The 14,480-nt window shown below is 43.5% G+C and overlaps 1 protein-coding gene across 3 annotated transcripts; it reads left to right on the top strand.

The window, feature by feature from the left end:
- The first annotated feature begins 509 nt into the window (after positions 1-509).
- Positions 510-13,182, top strand: LOC109879465 (protein FAM180A-like). Of its 3 annotated transcripts, XM_031798637.1 has the most exons (9): positions 510-859; positions 5,396-5,493; positions 8,547-10,338; positions 10,555-10,613; positions 10,727-10,917; positions 11,069-11,844; positions 11,945-12,025; positions 12,247-12,362; positions 12,527-13,182. In XM_031798637.1, the coding sequence occupies exons 1-3, from the start codon at positions 781-783 to the stop codon at positions 8,895-8,897; spliced, it is 528 nt and encodes a 175-aa protein (XP_031654497.1). In that variant the 5' UTR covers positions 510-780; the 3' UTR covers positions 8,898-10,338; positions 10,555-10,613; positions 10,727-10,917; positions 11,069-11,844; positions 11,945-12,025; positions 12,247-12,362; positions 12,527-13,182. The 3 variants fall into 3 exon arrangements, with proteins under 3 accessions (XP_031654497.1, XP_031654495.1, XP_031654496.1); XM_031798635.1 differs by having other exon boundaries at positions 11,069-12,025; XM_031798636.1 differs by lacking the exon at positions 10,555-10,613 and having other exon boundaries at positions 11,069-12,025.
- The last annotated feature ends 1,298 nt before the right edge of the window (positions 13,183-14,480 follow it).

Consider the following 14,480-nt stretch of genomic DNA (forward strand, 5'->3'; position numbering starts at 1 on the left):
TGGAGTGGATGTATTTGAAGTGGGCAGATATTGGTGTTTTACTCTTGTCTGGGATGAAGCTGTCAGACACTTACTGTGTATACAATATGTGGAATGCAGGTGGATTCTAAGACAGAGTATGATGATAATGAAGCTGAAGATGATGATGGAGACGTGGTATTCCTCACAGTAGGGATAGTCTCAGCCACCATCGTTGTCTCTGTGTGAGGTAGCAATAAGCCTGGGGACGAGGTTACGATATGACTATGATGACCATTATGCTAATGCTGATGGTAACCATATTGGAAAAGACGGTGACCACGATGATGATGATGATGATGATGATGATGATACTGGACAGGTTTTACAGGTTGTAGACCAGCTACAGCCAGTCTGGTGTCAGCTCTGCCTCCGCCAGTAGCACGGTGAGCGGCAGGCCAGCCACTAACAGAGCAGCCATTCCCTGGGTCTTGATGACTTCCAGATGACAGCCCAGACAGCCTGGCCAGAGGGAACTCAGCACTCAGTCACAGACAGAGAGAGAGGGGGGAGGCAGAGATAGGGAAGGGGAGGAGAGAGAAACAGACAGACAGAGTGGTGGAGAGGAAAGGATGAAGCAGTTGCATGTGAAGTGGTTTAGCAGTGCTCCAGTCAGCGTTCTTACCTCATTCTCCTGAGGGTTGTTTGTACACAGCTCTCTCCAGCTGGGGCCTGGCCGGTGACTGATCCACATTCAGATCCCATTGAGACAGACAGACGACAGGGCAGTGTCAGTGTGTGTGCGCTGGGCCGAGAGTCAGCATGATGCATCGGTGGGGTCTACTCATCACTGTGTTCTACTGCCAGCTGTTCCTGGCTGCTGCTCAACACTGGAGGAAAGGTAGGACACCTGAGCACCTCACAGAGTTTAGGCTGACTTCAGGTCAGTTCGAGGGGTCAACACAGACACGTTCATAGAAAGTTAATGGTTGTTGTGTAGACCTTTTCAGAACTAAGAGCAATAAGATGTAATGAACTGCATTTTGGAATCAAAGGAAAACATATACAATAGGGTTATGTATTAAGTACCGTTGTGTGTTATTATAACTGAACATTTAGCTGCCAAACCGATTATTTAGGTGGAGTTAAGCAAAAACAAATGTATGCAGACTTTTGTTCTGATGTGTTTGCAGACTTTTATGAGATTTGATGTTTTTTGAAGAAAAGATAAATGTTTTGTTTGCTTTGGCAAGGCTGTGGGTGTTAGTCTCCTGTATGTATATGATTGTGTTGACGAGAAGGAGAGAGATTATATTTTCTGAATATCTTTCAACAAAGTTCCCAGCGAAAAACAACTTCACATGCCTTCTTGTAATTGGGTCCAAACATTTGGATCCACATTCATACATTTTCCCTCCCTCCCCTCCCTCCCTCCCTCCCCTCCCTCCCTCCCTCCCTCCCTCCCTCCCTCCCTCCCTCCCACACACATCAATGTTTGCTTCCTTAGAAATGTCGACGGCCAAAAATAGATCCCTCCAAATTAAGGAATGTAGGAGGGTGGATTTCAATCACTGAATCAGTCACATGATGTTGAACCTGCTTCAGGAAATGCGACTTAGCTCAGGTCTTTGCTGGCAGATGAGATCCAGTCATATGCATGATGTGTCTGTGTGGATACGAGCCTGACATGATCAGATAAAATAATACAAACTTTATTAGTCCCAGAGGGGCAACTGGTCTGTCAATCAGTCATGTGTCTCAATATCCATTCTGAATATATTATTAAATTATTACATCCATGTCATACTAGTACTAAGCTTATCTACTATATGGCTATTGAATGTCAGATCGCCCCTAAAGACCACATCTGAATATTTATAATTTGATAGAGGGGACATGCAGACAGTGATTTAGAATAGGGGACAAACTGTAAGTGTAGCCCATGTGACTGTCTCTGGCCCACTGTGTCCCTCTGACTGCTCCCCAATTCTTCCCCAGCTGTTTCGACTGCAGCAGCTTGGAAAAACATCTGCATATCTGACTTGATGTATTGTTATCCCTTCAATATTGTGACATATCTTGTCCCATATTTGGAGCTCTCAGGTCTTCAGTCCACTGGGAAAGTTCTAATTAGGGCATATACTTAGCTTACTCCGGAGTGTGTCTATTCTGTGGAAAATATCAGTTTAGACATCCCAATGCAAATGTGTAAACTGGTTAAGAAAACATCATTCATCAGTTGTAGTATGGGAAATGTTCCTGACTTTGGTTTTGGCTCTGACTTTAATCCAAATAACCATTACTGTAAACCTGGAGGACAGTGACCTCTGTTTTTGCTGCTTTTCTCAAATCAAGACACAATTCCAGCCAGAACCATTTAGCACTGATTGTAATGAATGGCTTTGTGTTTTCCCCTGGCTCATTGCATGTGCTTAGAGGGAGATTACAAGTTCCCTGCTTGTTTGTGAGGACACAGGGGACAGTGTCCTAGCAAACACTGATTATTTAGTCTAGCAAACACTGATTATTTAGTCTAGCAAACACTGATTATTTAGTCTAGCAAACACTGATTATTTAGTCTAGCAAACACTGATGATTTAGTCTAGCAAACACTGATGATTTAGTCTAGCAAATACTGATGATTTAGTCTAGCAAACACTGATTATTTAGTCTAGCGCTACAGTGGGCCGAGAAGCACGAGCGATGATTGGTTTCGTCTAGCTCAGAGCTTTGAAAACTGAGATCTACTTGCAGAGGTGGATCATCCACTTTAAACCAGCAACCACTTATTCCATATGTGACTGGCTAGATTTGGAAACCGAACTGTGTATCAGACGACTGTGTTAGCCCGCTGAGCTAAAGCCTAGGCATTACACAAGTCTTCAGGTCTCAGGCAAGGTTACACATCACATGGGCATTGAACATAGATGTTTCTTTGTGTTGCTGTTGTTCTGCTGAGGTGAAAAGAAGGTTCCCTCCTGTTCTTCACTTCTGACTCGAGCTCAACACAATGGACTCAACGTATCATCTCTGTGTGTGGAATTCCAGCTCCACCTACCTCCACTTATAGATACACACTGGAAGGCATCAGGAAAGGATGTGCTACTGGATAAAAGTCAACATTGGGCTTAGGCTTTCCAATGCATACTGAGTCATTATCACACTTGGATGCACAGTAGCACATATCAGCCCAAATCTTGGTGAAAATGATGACAGCAATGTCTGTCATTCCTCGCAGCTGCTGTATGTATGGCGCCTGTGCAACTAGTGGTGAAAGCCACACAAATTGCTGGCTGGTTGGAGCAGCCATTTTGGAGCTAATATCTCCACAGAGGTACAGCATCACCTTAACATCAAACGATTAATGGAAAACGAAGCATGGAAATGAACCTCATAGACCTCATAACCTCACTGTTCACACCGGCTCTGTGCCAATAAAAGTTGTTGTCCCTATGGGTGTGTTCTGTATGCTTATACATTCCAACGCTGCTTCTTTAACCCTGTTTCTGAATGGGGAGAATAGGGCAAGTGTTGTCCTGTCGAGAATGTGAGGCCTTGGTGGCGGAACAGTTAGAAGGTCAGTGGACTGGGAGTAGCAAGAGCTGGTCTTGGATCAGATTCCATAAGGAGTACAGTCGGAGAACAGTGAGTGGAATTGTCCTGGGTGTCAGTTGACCAGGAGCTTATTCCTGATCAGTTTCCATTGAGAGGGACAATGTTTAAACTATGACCCTCATTAAGCTCAGTGAGCCTATATTTCTCTTGGCTCAAACAGCAGATTACTGTACAGTGATTGGATATCTGGCTTAGATGAGTAACAAGAGCACGTTCTACAGTAGTAGGGAATCTATCCAAGCTCAGATAGACACAACACCTACCAGAGAGTGACATTCTATGAGAGAATGAGAGTAAAGTATGGACAAACAGTGCCCTGCATGTTATGTTTTATAAAGCTCAGTCACAACCGCGTTGAACTCTTAACTGTTGAGAGGAAAACGTAATTTACCCCTAGTCACGCTGTGTTCCTACCATGACCTTTCTGTTCTGTCCAGGGCCCAGGCATTCCTCAGACAGACTGAAGCACTGCATGATCGATGGTCTGTTTGTGTCCACTTCATACATGCTCCGACTTCCAATCAAGCTTCTTATTTGGACCTTGTCTGTCTGTACCTGACCCTTCAACCCAAAAGCACATGGCCTTGTACTTTCAAAACAGTCCCTGCCAGGTATTCAGGGCTGTAATGGAAAAGAACGCAAATAAGGTATTGAGGGAGAGATGCTGTTGCACCATACTTTCTTTGGGTTGGTCTGGGTCATCTCTGGGTCATGTTAACAACATTTCTCAACGTGTCATATTTTTCTGTTGAGGTCAAATACTTGACCACAAGAATGTCCCTATGTACTGTAGCTGCCTCTCAAACTGGTGAAGGGTATTATCATGTCACTACTGTGACTCCTGCCTCAAATCATCCCCTCACTGTTAAGAAGCAGCTCAGAGTAATACAGAGGAAACACTGTTGAATGAAGCTGCTCAAAGTCTCATTATCTCACTTAATGTTAATCAGGCCTAGGTCATTTTTGAGAAAACAGGCGAGTCATTTGTAGATATAATAACTACTACATCTCCCGTACAGGTCAAAGAATAGGTGTGAAGGAGGTGGTTCAGTGAATGGTCTCATCTGAGATCAGAAGCTGCATTTAGCTCAGGAGCTGCCATTAGCTCAGCAGTCTTGTGGTATGCAAGGGACCAAGGTTGGAACCCAGTTGGTAAGCTTGTGTCCAGGTGTTTGTCTGCTTCTGCTCCTGGTTAGCTCCCCTTATAAATGACAGAGCTGCCTTAGTCTGCAGTTCTGAAGGCTGAGAGAGAGGGATTTTATAAGGAGCAGACCACAGCTCCTGAACTCTCAGGCCTGCTGCGGCACATATGCCCTGACACTTTGAAATCTGACCGCCCTACCCTATAGCCTATGCCCTGTAGACACACCTGGCTCTTTGAAAAGAGGGGGCATCTATAACGTGGGACATACCAGCGATTACCGGTGTCAGAGGTTAAAAGGTTTTCACCCAGTTTCACATAGGGACATCTGCTGCAGTTTACACCCTAGTTGTCTCCCACAAACCTGGGACTCGATAGTTTAACCTACGTAGACATGTTTACAGTATGTAGTAAGTGTAGGATTTTACATGACCAAGAGCCACTGTGTCAATGTATTTTACTATATTGTATACTGTATGCCACTGCGTAAATACTGCAACGTGTGCTGAGTTTGACTGACCTCCTGGTCACAACAACAGCAACCATATTCACCCGCTCAACGGGAAATTCTGGATCTATTGTACTTCAGGACTTATTTTGGTTGCCATTGGTTTAATGAGTCATTCAACTACTCAAAATGCTATCTCTCCTCTTTTCACATTCTCTCCCCTTTCTCTTCAGCCCTTTACCCATCAGCCTTTAGAGTGAAGCGTGGCACACACTCATTGGTCAACCCCACCTTCCAGAACTCTGTGGAAGATGTTAACCTGCTGTTTGAGGTGAGTCGAAAACAGCCATCTCTGCTGAAATTACATTAATGGGCTTAAAGGGGCTTTAACTCATTGTGAATGTTACATGGAAACAAGAAGATTGTTGTCAAATAACGTTAAATCTTCCACAAATGTAAAGTTGTATTGCATGCTCTCAGTCTGTAACAGTCTGGCTCTTCTCTCCGACCCACAATGGATCATCTAGAGACCCTCCTCTCAGATAGTTTTGACTTTATTACTAAATAATGTTCTGACATTGAACTCCATATCCCAGAGGTCCCTGCTTCTTCTCGTTGTTGAGCCAGACCATATCCACTGTGGGCACAACCCAGATTCATTCACACATACTACAGTTGGTATGTTGGAGCCCAAGAAGCAAACATTATGTCTGGACATATACTGCTCAACCATCCACCGCTCTGATGTTTGAGTGGAAAACATGGACACAGAGGTTATAGGTTATTCAAGGTTTGTGAATCTTGTGGGGTAGCAGCAAAACATGTTGCATCAGAATCAATGCCACTCAAGCTTTTATATTCGCCATTGCTTCTAAATAAAATATCTTAGGCATAACAAGTCAAAAATACCTGATAGCTCATCTCTTGTGCTTTTGGGAAGAATTCTTGACTTTCAGAGACTGTTAGTTACCTATGTGAGTTGTAGGTCCCGTAGGGGCCCCTTTCTCCATGCTGTAGTAAACTCTTCTATCAGTCCTTCAGTGCCAAATATCAAATTGGCCCATAGACCCTTATGGAGATCTGAGAGCGCATAGAGTCTAAGGGCTGATTTGGAATTGGGAAATACAGTATGGGAAGAGGCTACATTTCTACAGTTTGTTATGACAGAGCTCTGAACATCGCTGAGCAAACAACGGAAACCAAGAGGTACGTGTGCAGTAAGCAAAGATGGAGAGCTCTTGTCTTCAGCAGTGGGCCTATGTGTGTAGGTGTGTGTATCTCCTCATCTCCTCCTCTCTTCAGAGTTACATTCAGAGAGAGAAGTGAAAGTTAAAGACGTATTGAATGTTTGACTCCTCTTCTCTTACTAATTGAAGAGCTGAAACATTTCCTGTTTGATGTGAATCCTGTGGGTACCACCGCTCGTCGTGCAGCAGGGAAATGGAGGTCGAAGGTGGGAAGGGCAGAGACAGAGAAGCTGTAGGCAAACAGTGCTCATGGGTTCAAACTTTCTGAATTTCATACAGTTGAACTTGGACAACGAGAGTCATGGTTGGAGCAGGAACGTAGTTTTGACCCACTAGGAAAGGGAAGCTGAAGCCTCAGGCAGCAGTCGTCATCAGTAGCAGTGTGTGGGTAAAATCACTGGGGAAACCAAGCCAGTATTTAAAAAAACATATTACAACCTGTGTGTTGTGATAATTGCGTTGTTTGCTCTATAACCTGTTAGTTCATACGTCTTGACACCATGATATATAGGCCTACAGCCGAGACAATAAGAAAACACTGGCAGAATAAACTCAACCAGGCCTTTGTTTTATCATTACAAAACCAGAGAGCAACCTCTGTCCAGTGAAGTCCACAAAGCATATTGAATGTAACCAACAGTTACATGAACTACAGCATGGTCAAGCAAAAGAATATTTCTGACATTTTTGGACTACTTAACAGCTATTGGGGCGGCAGGGTAGCCTAGTGGTCGTTCTGCCCCTGAACAGGCAGTTAACCCACTGTTCCTAGGCCGTCATTGAAAATAAGAATTTGTTCTTAACTGACTTGCCGAGTTAAATAAAGGTCAAATAAAATAAAAATAGATTTAGAACCATGGAGAGTTACCGCGAGTCCCAAAGAAACAGGAGCAGCCTCCACAATTCCAGCACTATTTCATCTTCAACATTTCAACATAATCAAATCACCTCTGCTTAGTCTAACACAGTGACAACTAAAAGACACCAAAAACGATTTAGTCCAATCAACGTGAGCTAAATATGATGTGGCTTTCCATGGTTCTGATTTCTCTCTCTCTGTGTGTGTGTGTGGGTGTGTGTGTACAAGTAGAAAAAACACGTTCACTCACCCTACTTGTAGAAAAATGCCAATGCCGTCCTCCTCTCTTTCATGTTGACGAAACGGTCTATGACTCTGTTATACAGTACATGCTTTTATTTGTTGTTGTCCTAGGCTACCTGGCTAAAATGCTTGCTCGCTACCTTAGCTAGTTAACATTAGCCTTCTACACCTAGCTACATATTGAACTTCCATCCTCTCAGGCCAATGTATGAATTTATCCCTGGATCAGAGTCACAGTTATAATAATTTGCCAGTATGGTGAATTAAGTAAAACCGCAAGTCCAAATCCCTATCTCCATCGATGGCTAATTTAGGAAAGGGACAATTTTAGCTAGCTAGCCACCGAAGGACAACAATACAACAAAATGCAACAATTCAAGTTGTTTTTGTCAATGAAGTTTGGGTCTCGATGTGATGTGATAGGAGTGAAGCCAATTCCAAACTGGCTTCCCTTGACACTTGTTTTGGTGAGCCAGGACCATTAACATTTTAGCTCAACACTGATTGGCTATTATTTTATCCTTTTTTTTCAATCAAGGGAGGACAAATGCCAAATGCCAAAGCATTCCGCCTCTGAAAAACTGACACGAAAGATACATTGATATAAAACTTTTTTTCTTGGACAATTCTTTTGGGGGAAGCCTGACTTGAATGCATGCCAATGGGAGTCAGGTTACTCAAGGTAAACCTTCCCTCTATCCATGGAAGGAACGGAAACTTATTTTTAAGGTCTTAATTATTGAGTGTTTAGTCCGATTCAACAGAGGAATAAGGCAGCAAACATATTTTGTAATGTATTGTATGACCCCTATTGGTAAGAGCTTGACTTGTGTTCCAGTTATACCATTTTTGGCGCATGAGATGAGATTCACCCTGACTATGTGTGGGAAATTGCTCTGTTGATTCAATCAGTCAATTGATTAAATCAATCAAACAATCTCAGAACATGAAGGTATTGAGATGACAGATGGACATATGAAAAGTGGATCTGACAGAACCTGTAAAGAATCTGATACAACTGTGTCTGTCTTCTAGATCCTGCTGGCAGGCCTGCAGATCGAGGGTGAGGACAAGCCCTTCGTGATCCCAGACAAGGAGCTGGCGTCTCTGAGGAGGGTCCAAAAGCTGGAGGTTATCTGTGAGGACGTCCTGCCCAAGAGACTATCCGAGATCAGACGTCTGACCTCCCACCTGTCCCAGCGCAGAGGTGCCCTAAGCAGGGAGGAATTTGAGCGCACAGTGCTCACTATGGTGTACACTGCCCAGACTCTGGCTCATACCACCTCCCAACACCAGAAGGCGCTGTGGGGAGACGCCCTACTGCAGCTGTTCAGGGCCATTCAAGAAGATCTGACGCCCCTACCCAGAACACCTCAGCACAACTAGTGTTATGGACACGTGGACACATTTTTTTAGATACTGTAATATACTGAACATTTTATACTGTAACACAAGTCACTTTTTGGCAGAAAATTTAAAGGATGTTTTCTATTGAGTTGTATTGTATAATCAAAATGACTGTTCTAATAATGTAATGTGTTTGGTTATGATCAAATGATGATATGATCTAATCATATTGAAAGGAGGATGTGGGAAAAGGAGGGATGTGAACAATATCCTGTTCATGTTCTATCTATCGGATTCCGCCTTGTTCCAAGACTTCAGATGTAAACAAACAAATATTTTATCAGTCACTCTGTCATGATTCATTACAGGTCTTTATCAAATCTTCTGTCATAATCTTCTCAGCTGTTTATCACAATTACATAATCTTTTCCCAGCACAGTCCTGTTGCGAAAAGGTGCTTCATGAAAAAAAGAGTCCCATGAGGTGCAGAAATATTGTATTGAACTGTAACATTGAAGACAGGGGTATCAATTTGCTCAGCTTATTTCTCTGCAATTGATATTATAATAAAATAATGATCAATATATATATATATATATATATAGGTTATGGCCATGTTATGAACCAAGCTAAACACTGAAGAAGATGGTTCAGCTGAAAAGTATGTGTATGCTATCCTGATGCAGTAAAAACATGATTTATATATAATGAAGTAAGCTTTATGCAGCATCTTTTAGACTGCAGACCCATTACAATTTTTTGAGGGCTTATCTGGATTCACAGGTTTTACGCACCAACAATACTTTTTGGAGAGCACTATGGTCCTCTTTTGATATGGCCTTGTTATGATTATGTGCAAATGATTGATATGACTTGAGGATGTTCATTCACATTTGCAAAAACGTGGGTAGGGTTTTGCCTCAGTCCCAAACTGTTTTCATTTTGGAATTAGAGGATTTTAGCTGCTCTAGCCTGCAGGGAGGATGTCAGACTAGATGTGAGACATGGGGCCTCAGGCTTTCTACACATCCCCCAGGTCTACACATTCCCCAGCTCTTCAATGGCTACAAAGAAAGACGAGTGCCTAATGTGTGTCCTGTTGGCGACATAGTCCACCGCTGCTAGAACAGACTTTCCATTGACATACTGTTGCCTACAATGTTTCTCCCTCATCTACAGATGACAGGTTCAGGGTGGCGGCCATTTTGCATGGAAAACTCCTCTCCTTCTCTGTGTCCAGTTGCTATTGTTTCCGGATGGTGATAGAACTGGTCTAGCTCTCCTGGTGGTCACACATCAAGGCACGGGTGAGTCCATGCCCCATGCTCCCGGTAGAGCCCACTAGAGCCCTCATTGATGAGGAACTGCAGATTGTGGTGAAGAACGTTTTTCCCCAAAAAAGAAGATCACCCTTCGTTCACCCTTCGTTCCTGGGAGGCGTTCGGCCATTATGCCAGTGATAAAACGGGGATGGTCAAAGGTAAGAAGAGGTATGGTTTTGGGCTTGTGTTCCTACTTTGCCAGGTGTTACTATCTATGTTTGTGATACTTCATGCAAAATGAAAAATTACAATATTTTGACTCGTTTATCAACTGTACAAATTGCTATAGTAAAGCAACTGAGTTGTGTTATTGTCACGTACCGTGTGTGAAGTTGCCGAGGACATCCGTTTAGGTAGTTTTTATGTGTGCTTAGAGTCCAATGGGCTTACTGTGGATCATGAGGCCTGTGTATGGCAGTGAAACATGACCCAGGTACACACACACACACCAAATTACATAAGATATGCCTCTGCTCCAGTATGAATTCTGAATTATTTTCAGTTAGCTCTCCCTACATAGTTGACTGTTTCTTTTCTCCGTGTCAGGTTGAGGAAGAAGGATATCCGTACTCCACTGCTGGTTCAGATCTCTGTGTACAGTGGCCACATCAGCCAGGACTACAGTGAGCAGGCTGCTGTAGCCTGTACAGTCGTAGAGCGCTGGTGTTTGGCCCCCGTAGTCCAAAAGATAGACATCTACAAGAACGGAATCCAGGGAACCCTTTTTATACCAGCAGGTGACTAAACAAGATATTTTGTACGCGATTAAATATCCTAAAACGCATTACGGTATATCATTAGACCAGAATGTTGACCTTGAAGTGTGACGGACTGTTAAATATTGGATGCAAGTGTAACTATATTACTGTATATGTTTTCCTCTATAAGGTCCTGGACCTTTCCCTGCTGAGCTGGAGCTATCTGGGGGAGGAGGGGGTCTGTTTGAGCATCGCTCCTACCTGTTAGCATCCCAAAGCTACGTCTCCTTAGTGCTGCAGTACCCCACGGACGTCTCTACAATGGTTGCCATAGGATGCAAGTACTTTGAGGAATTTGCACAGTTCATTGTGGAAACAGATGCAAGAGGCCTGAAGTGTGTGTGCTCTGGAGTTTGTTGTGAACCTGCCGCCCCTACTTCAGACAGCCTTCACTATGCTGAGACCATCCTCAGGTGGCCAGTGATAGAGGCTATGTTTGGCTTCTCACTGGGATTCCTTATCCCTGACCGTTTACACTGATGTCATTAACATGATTATTCCACACCTTCCTCTTTGAAATTGACTTGTTTGATTGATAACCAGTTAATTAGTGAACGCAAATACTGTAAACAATTATTTTACAGGTGCTCTGTAGGCACACCTCTCTCCTATTTCCCAACATATTTGTTGATAATCCCCCTCTCTTCCAGCCCAGATGTATGGTGAGTATACGTGGCAGCCATGTTTTCCCTTTCAGATTGTCGCTTGTGTCAATAGCTGACAGGTACAACACGTGAGTGTGTTTTAACCTATTCTAAAGCAATGGGAAATGACCTCATTTGGAATGCACTGAAATTATAGTTGTATTTTGCTCAAATTTCTAGAAATATGCACTTTGATGAGAACAATCATTTGATCTGGAGAGACACAATCCAGCCCATCACTGAGAGTGGCCCTAAAGTAGAGGTGATGGTATCTTTCAGACTGCATTGTATGCACACTATACTGTATGTATTTGTACAGTGAGGAACTGACATGTGTGTGAACCTATTTTTTGGCACCATAGGTCAGGAGGTTAAAGTGTCCATTACTGATGGTCATTGGAGAAGCTTACCAGAACTGTGCCACTACAGAATCTGTCCAGGATGTAAGTACTGTATATTTAAGTTATTTAGTAGACACTTGTCCAGAGCAACATACATGAGCAATTAGTGTTAGTCAGTTCGGGGATTCAAACCAGCAACCTTTCAGTTAATGGCCCCACACTTTTAACCCCTAGGCTACCTGCCACTACCTGATAATGCATACAAGTTGGCACACTAAAAGGCCTATCCCAGATATCACCTGACCTCTGACCTCTATGCACAGATGCGCAGTACAGTATGTTGGAGAGGGCAGGGAACCTGTGTCTTACCCTGGGGCTGGTCACCTAATCAAACCTTTCTACACTCCTCACTTCCGCTCCAGCACCTCCAGGGGCAAAGGTGAGGGATTTTACAGAGCATCTCTCATCTGCTCTGACTTACTTTAAGGCTAGATCAAGGACCCAGTCGATAGTATCACTAGACATTACGTTACAAGTCTCTGAAAGGGATTGTTTTTCATGAGTATTTTTACCCTACTGTAAAACTGTAATGTGCTGTTGCAGTGATCATGTTGTGGGGAGGGGAGTCCAAATGGAGGAGGATCCTGGAGTTCCTTCAGAAGAACCTGTACCAAAGACAGGACCCCTCTGTCCCCTCAGAGCTGTCAGATCCTCCTGGACTATCTCCATTATTATAGTCATCGCTTCTCCAGCTTCATTATCTGTCAGGGCCCTATTCTTGAAATTAAGTAGAGACAATATTGGTTGGATTTTTTTTTACTCACCAGGTGGCAGCATTGCACAGTCTCTTAAATGACTGGTCTGCTGCTTGTAGTTGTCATAGTAGTCAATGTCCTGACAATTACAAGGAGGAAGAAGAGGAGATGGTCGACATCGGCCTTTCATCAAAGTCCTTATAGGGAAGCCTTTCTGTTTAAAGACCATGGATCAGACCTTGGCTGCTCGGTCACGGTTGAGTTGCGGTCTTCTAGCCAACCTGGTTTGGATTCCAAACTCCTGTGAGGTGACATGAAGTGTTATTGATCTCAGAGTTGAAGAGAATGAACACCGCTGCCTTTAACTCTCATCAACTGCATACTTTTTTCTTTTTTACATGTCACCCATATATTCTCACTCCAGATTCCATTCTGGCAAAGGGGACCGATGGCCTAAACATCTCCATGTGTTGCACATATATTAAACCAATAGCCTGGTCTGGATCTGCTTGTGCTGTGTTGCTCCTATGGTCATTATCATCCCAAACATCGTCATGCTCAAACAGATCTGGGACTACGTAGGCTACTAAACCAATGCCTTGTCTAGTGATGAAGGATAAGTTCCCAATCTGGCAACCTGCCATGCCATTAAACTAAGGCCTTGTCTAGTGATGAAGGAAAAATACCCAATCTGGCAATCCGCCGTGCTGTTAAACCTTTACAGACTCAGCAGCCTTGTGGTGTGACTTGGCATCCCCCCCCCCCTTCCCCCCTATTATTTTGAGGAGGAAGTAATCCAGCGCCTGTATCCCATGCATCAGACACACTCTCCGGCCCCGCCATGAAAAACATTCCACTGGCAGCCCCTCAGCACGGCCAAAATGGGCCAAATTCCTACTTTTGAAACTCCATTGAAAGAATATGTTCATGTTGTGAGCCGAAAAAAAGAAGAATAATAGATTAAAGCGATTTTAAAAGAAAACATTTGCATTAATCATTGTCACACATGGTGGCGGTAGAGAAGAGGACGGGGTGGAGGGGTTTAGATGGTTCTGGTTTGGTTCAGATGTTCTGATTTATGAGCTATAGAGCCAAGCACAGTGTGATGCTATTACCCAGATAATGATGCCACCTAGTGACCATGGCAATGTACAAACCCTGTAACTCTGGTTAGGGTCCATGCCATGTTACGTGGGCAGCCCACAGAACACTAGATCTAGAATCCCTACTCCCAAAGGGGCTGATAGTGAGGTAGGATTTTAGAAATGTGACCCCACCCACTTTTAGTACAGAGGTGGAAGGGAGGGTTGAAATATGTCCCTGTCCATCCAGAGTTTTGACAGACTGATATAGCATGTATAATGGATAGGGAGCCTGGCTTTGACAGTGAGAGGGGAGAGGGGGGATGGTGCCAACAGCGTGTGCGTCTCCGCTTGTGTGTGTGTTAGTTTCCTATGTGTTAGTCAAGGATTGGGATACCTCAGTGTATCCAACAGCCAATTACACAGTATGAGGAGGGTAGAGTCCAACCCATAACAACCTACATTAACAGCCTGCATGAGCTCATGAGATCAGCCTGAAATTAAATAAACACACTACCAATACTTTGAATCATGTCACCAAGAATAGTTAAAACTACGTCTCAAAACAGATCAAATAAATATAAGCTGTTTAGTACATTTACACATGCCATGCGTTCATTTGATTGGGTTAATATATCCTTCTGTCGCTGTTTTTGCCCTCAAAGGTGAGTTTCACAGCATAGACTGTCAATCTACTTCTTGCCAAGCACTTGCCCGCTT

Source organism: Oncorhynchus kisutch, linkage group LG19, assembly GCF_002021735.2.
Source record: "Oncorhynchus kisutch isolate 150728-3 linkage group LG19, Okis_V2, whole genome shotgun sequence".
NCBI lineage: Eukaryota > Metazoa > Chordata > Actinopteri > Salmoniformes > Salmonidae > Oncorhynchus > Oncorhynchus kisutch.

Excerpts from the sequence above, each read along its gene's own strand:
- LOC109879465 (XM_031798635.1), top strand. The coding sequence starts at position 781 with ATGATGCATCGGTGGGGTCTACTCATCACTGTGTTCTACTGCCAGCTG. Across the intron at positions 860-5,395 it reads TGCTCAACACTGGAGGAAAG|CCCTTTACCCATCAGCCTTT; the intron begins GTAGGACACCTG and ends CTTTCTCTTCAG. Across the intron at positions 5,494-8,546 it reads ATGTTAACCTGCTGTTTGAG|ATCCTGCTGGCAGGCCTGCA; the intron begins GTGAGTCGAAAA and ends TCTGTCTTCTAG.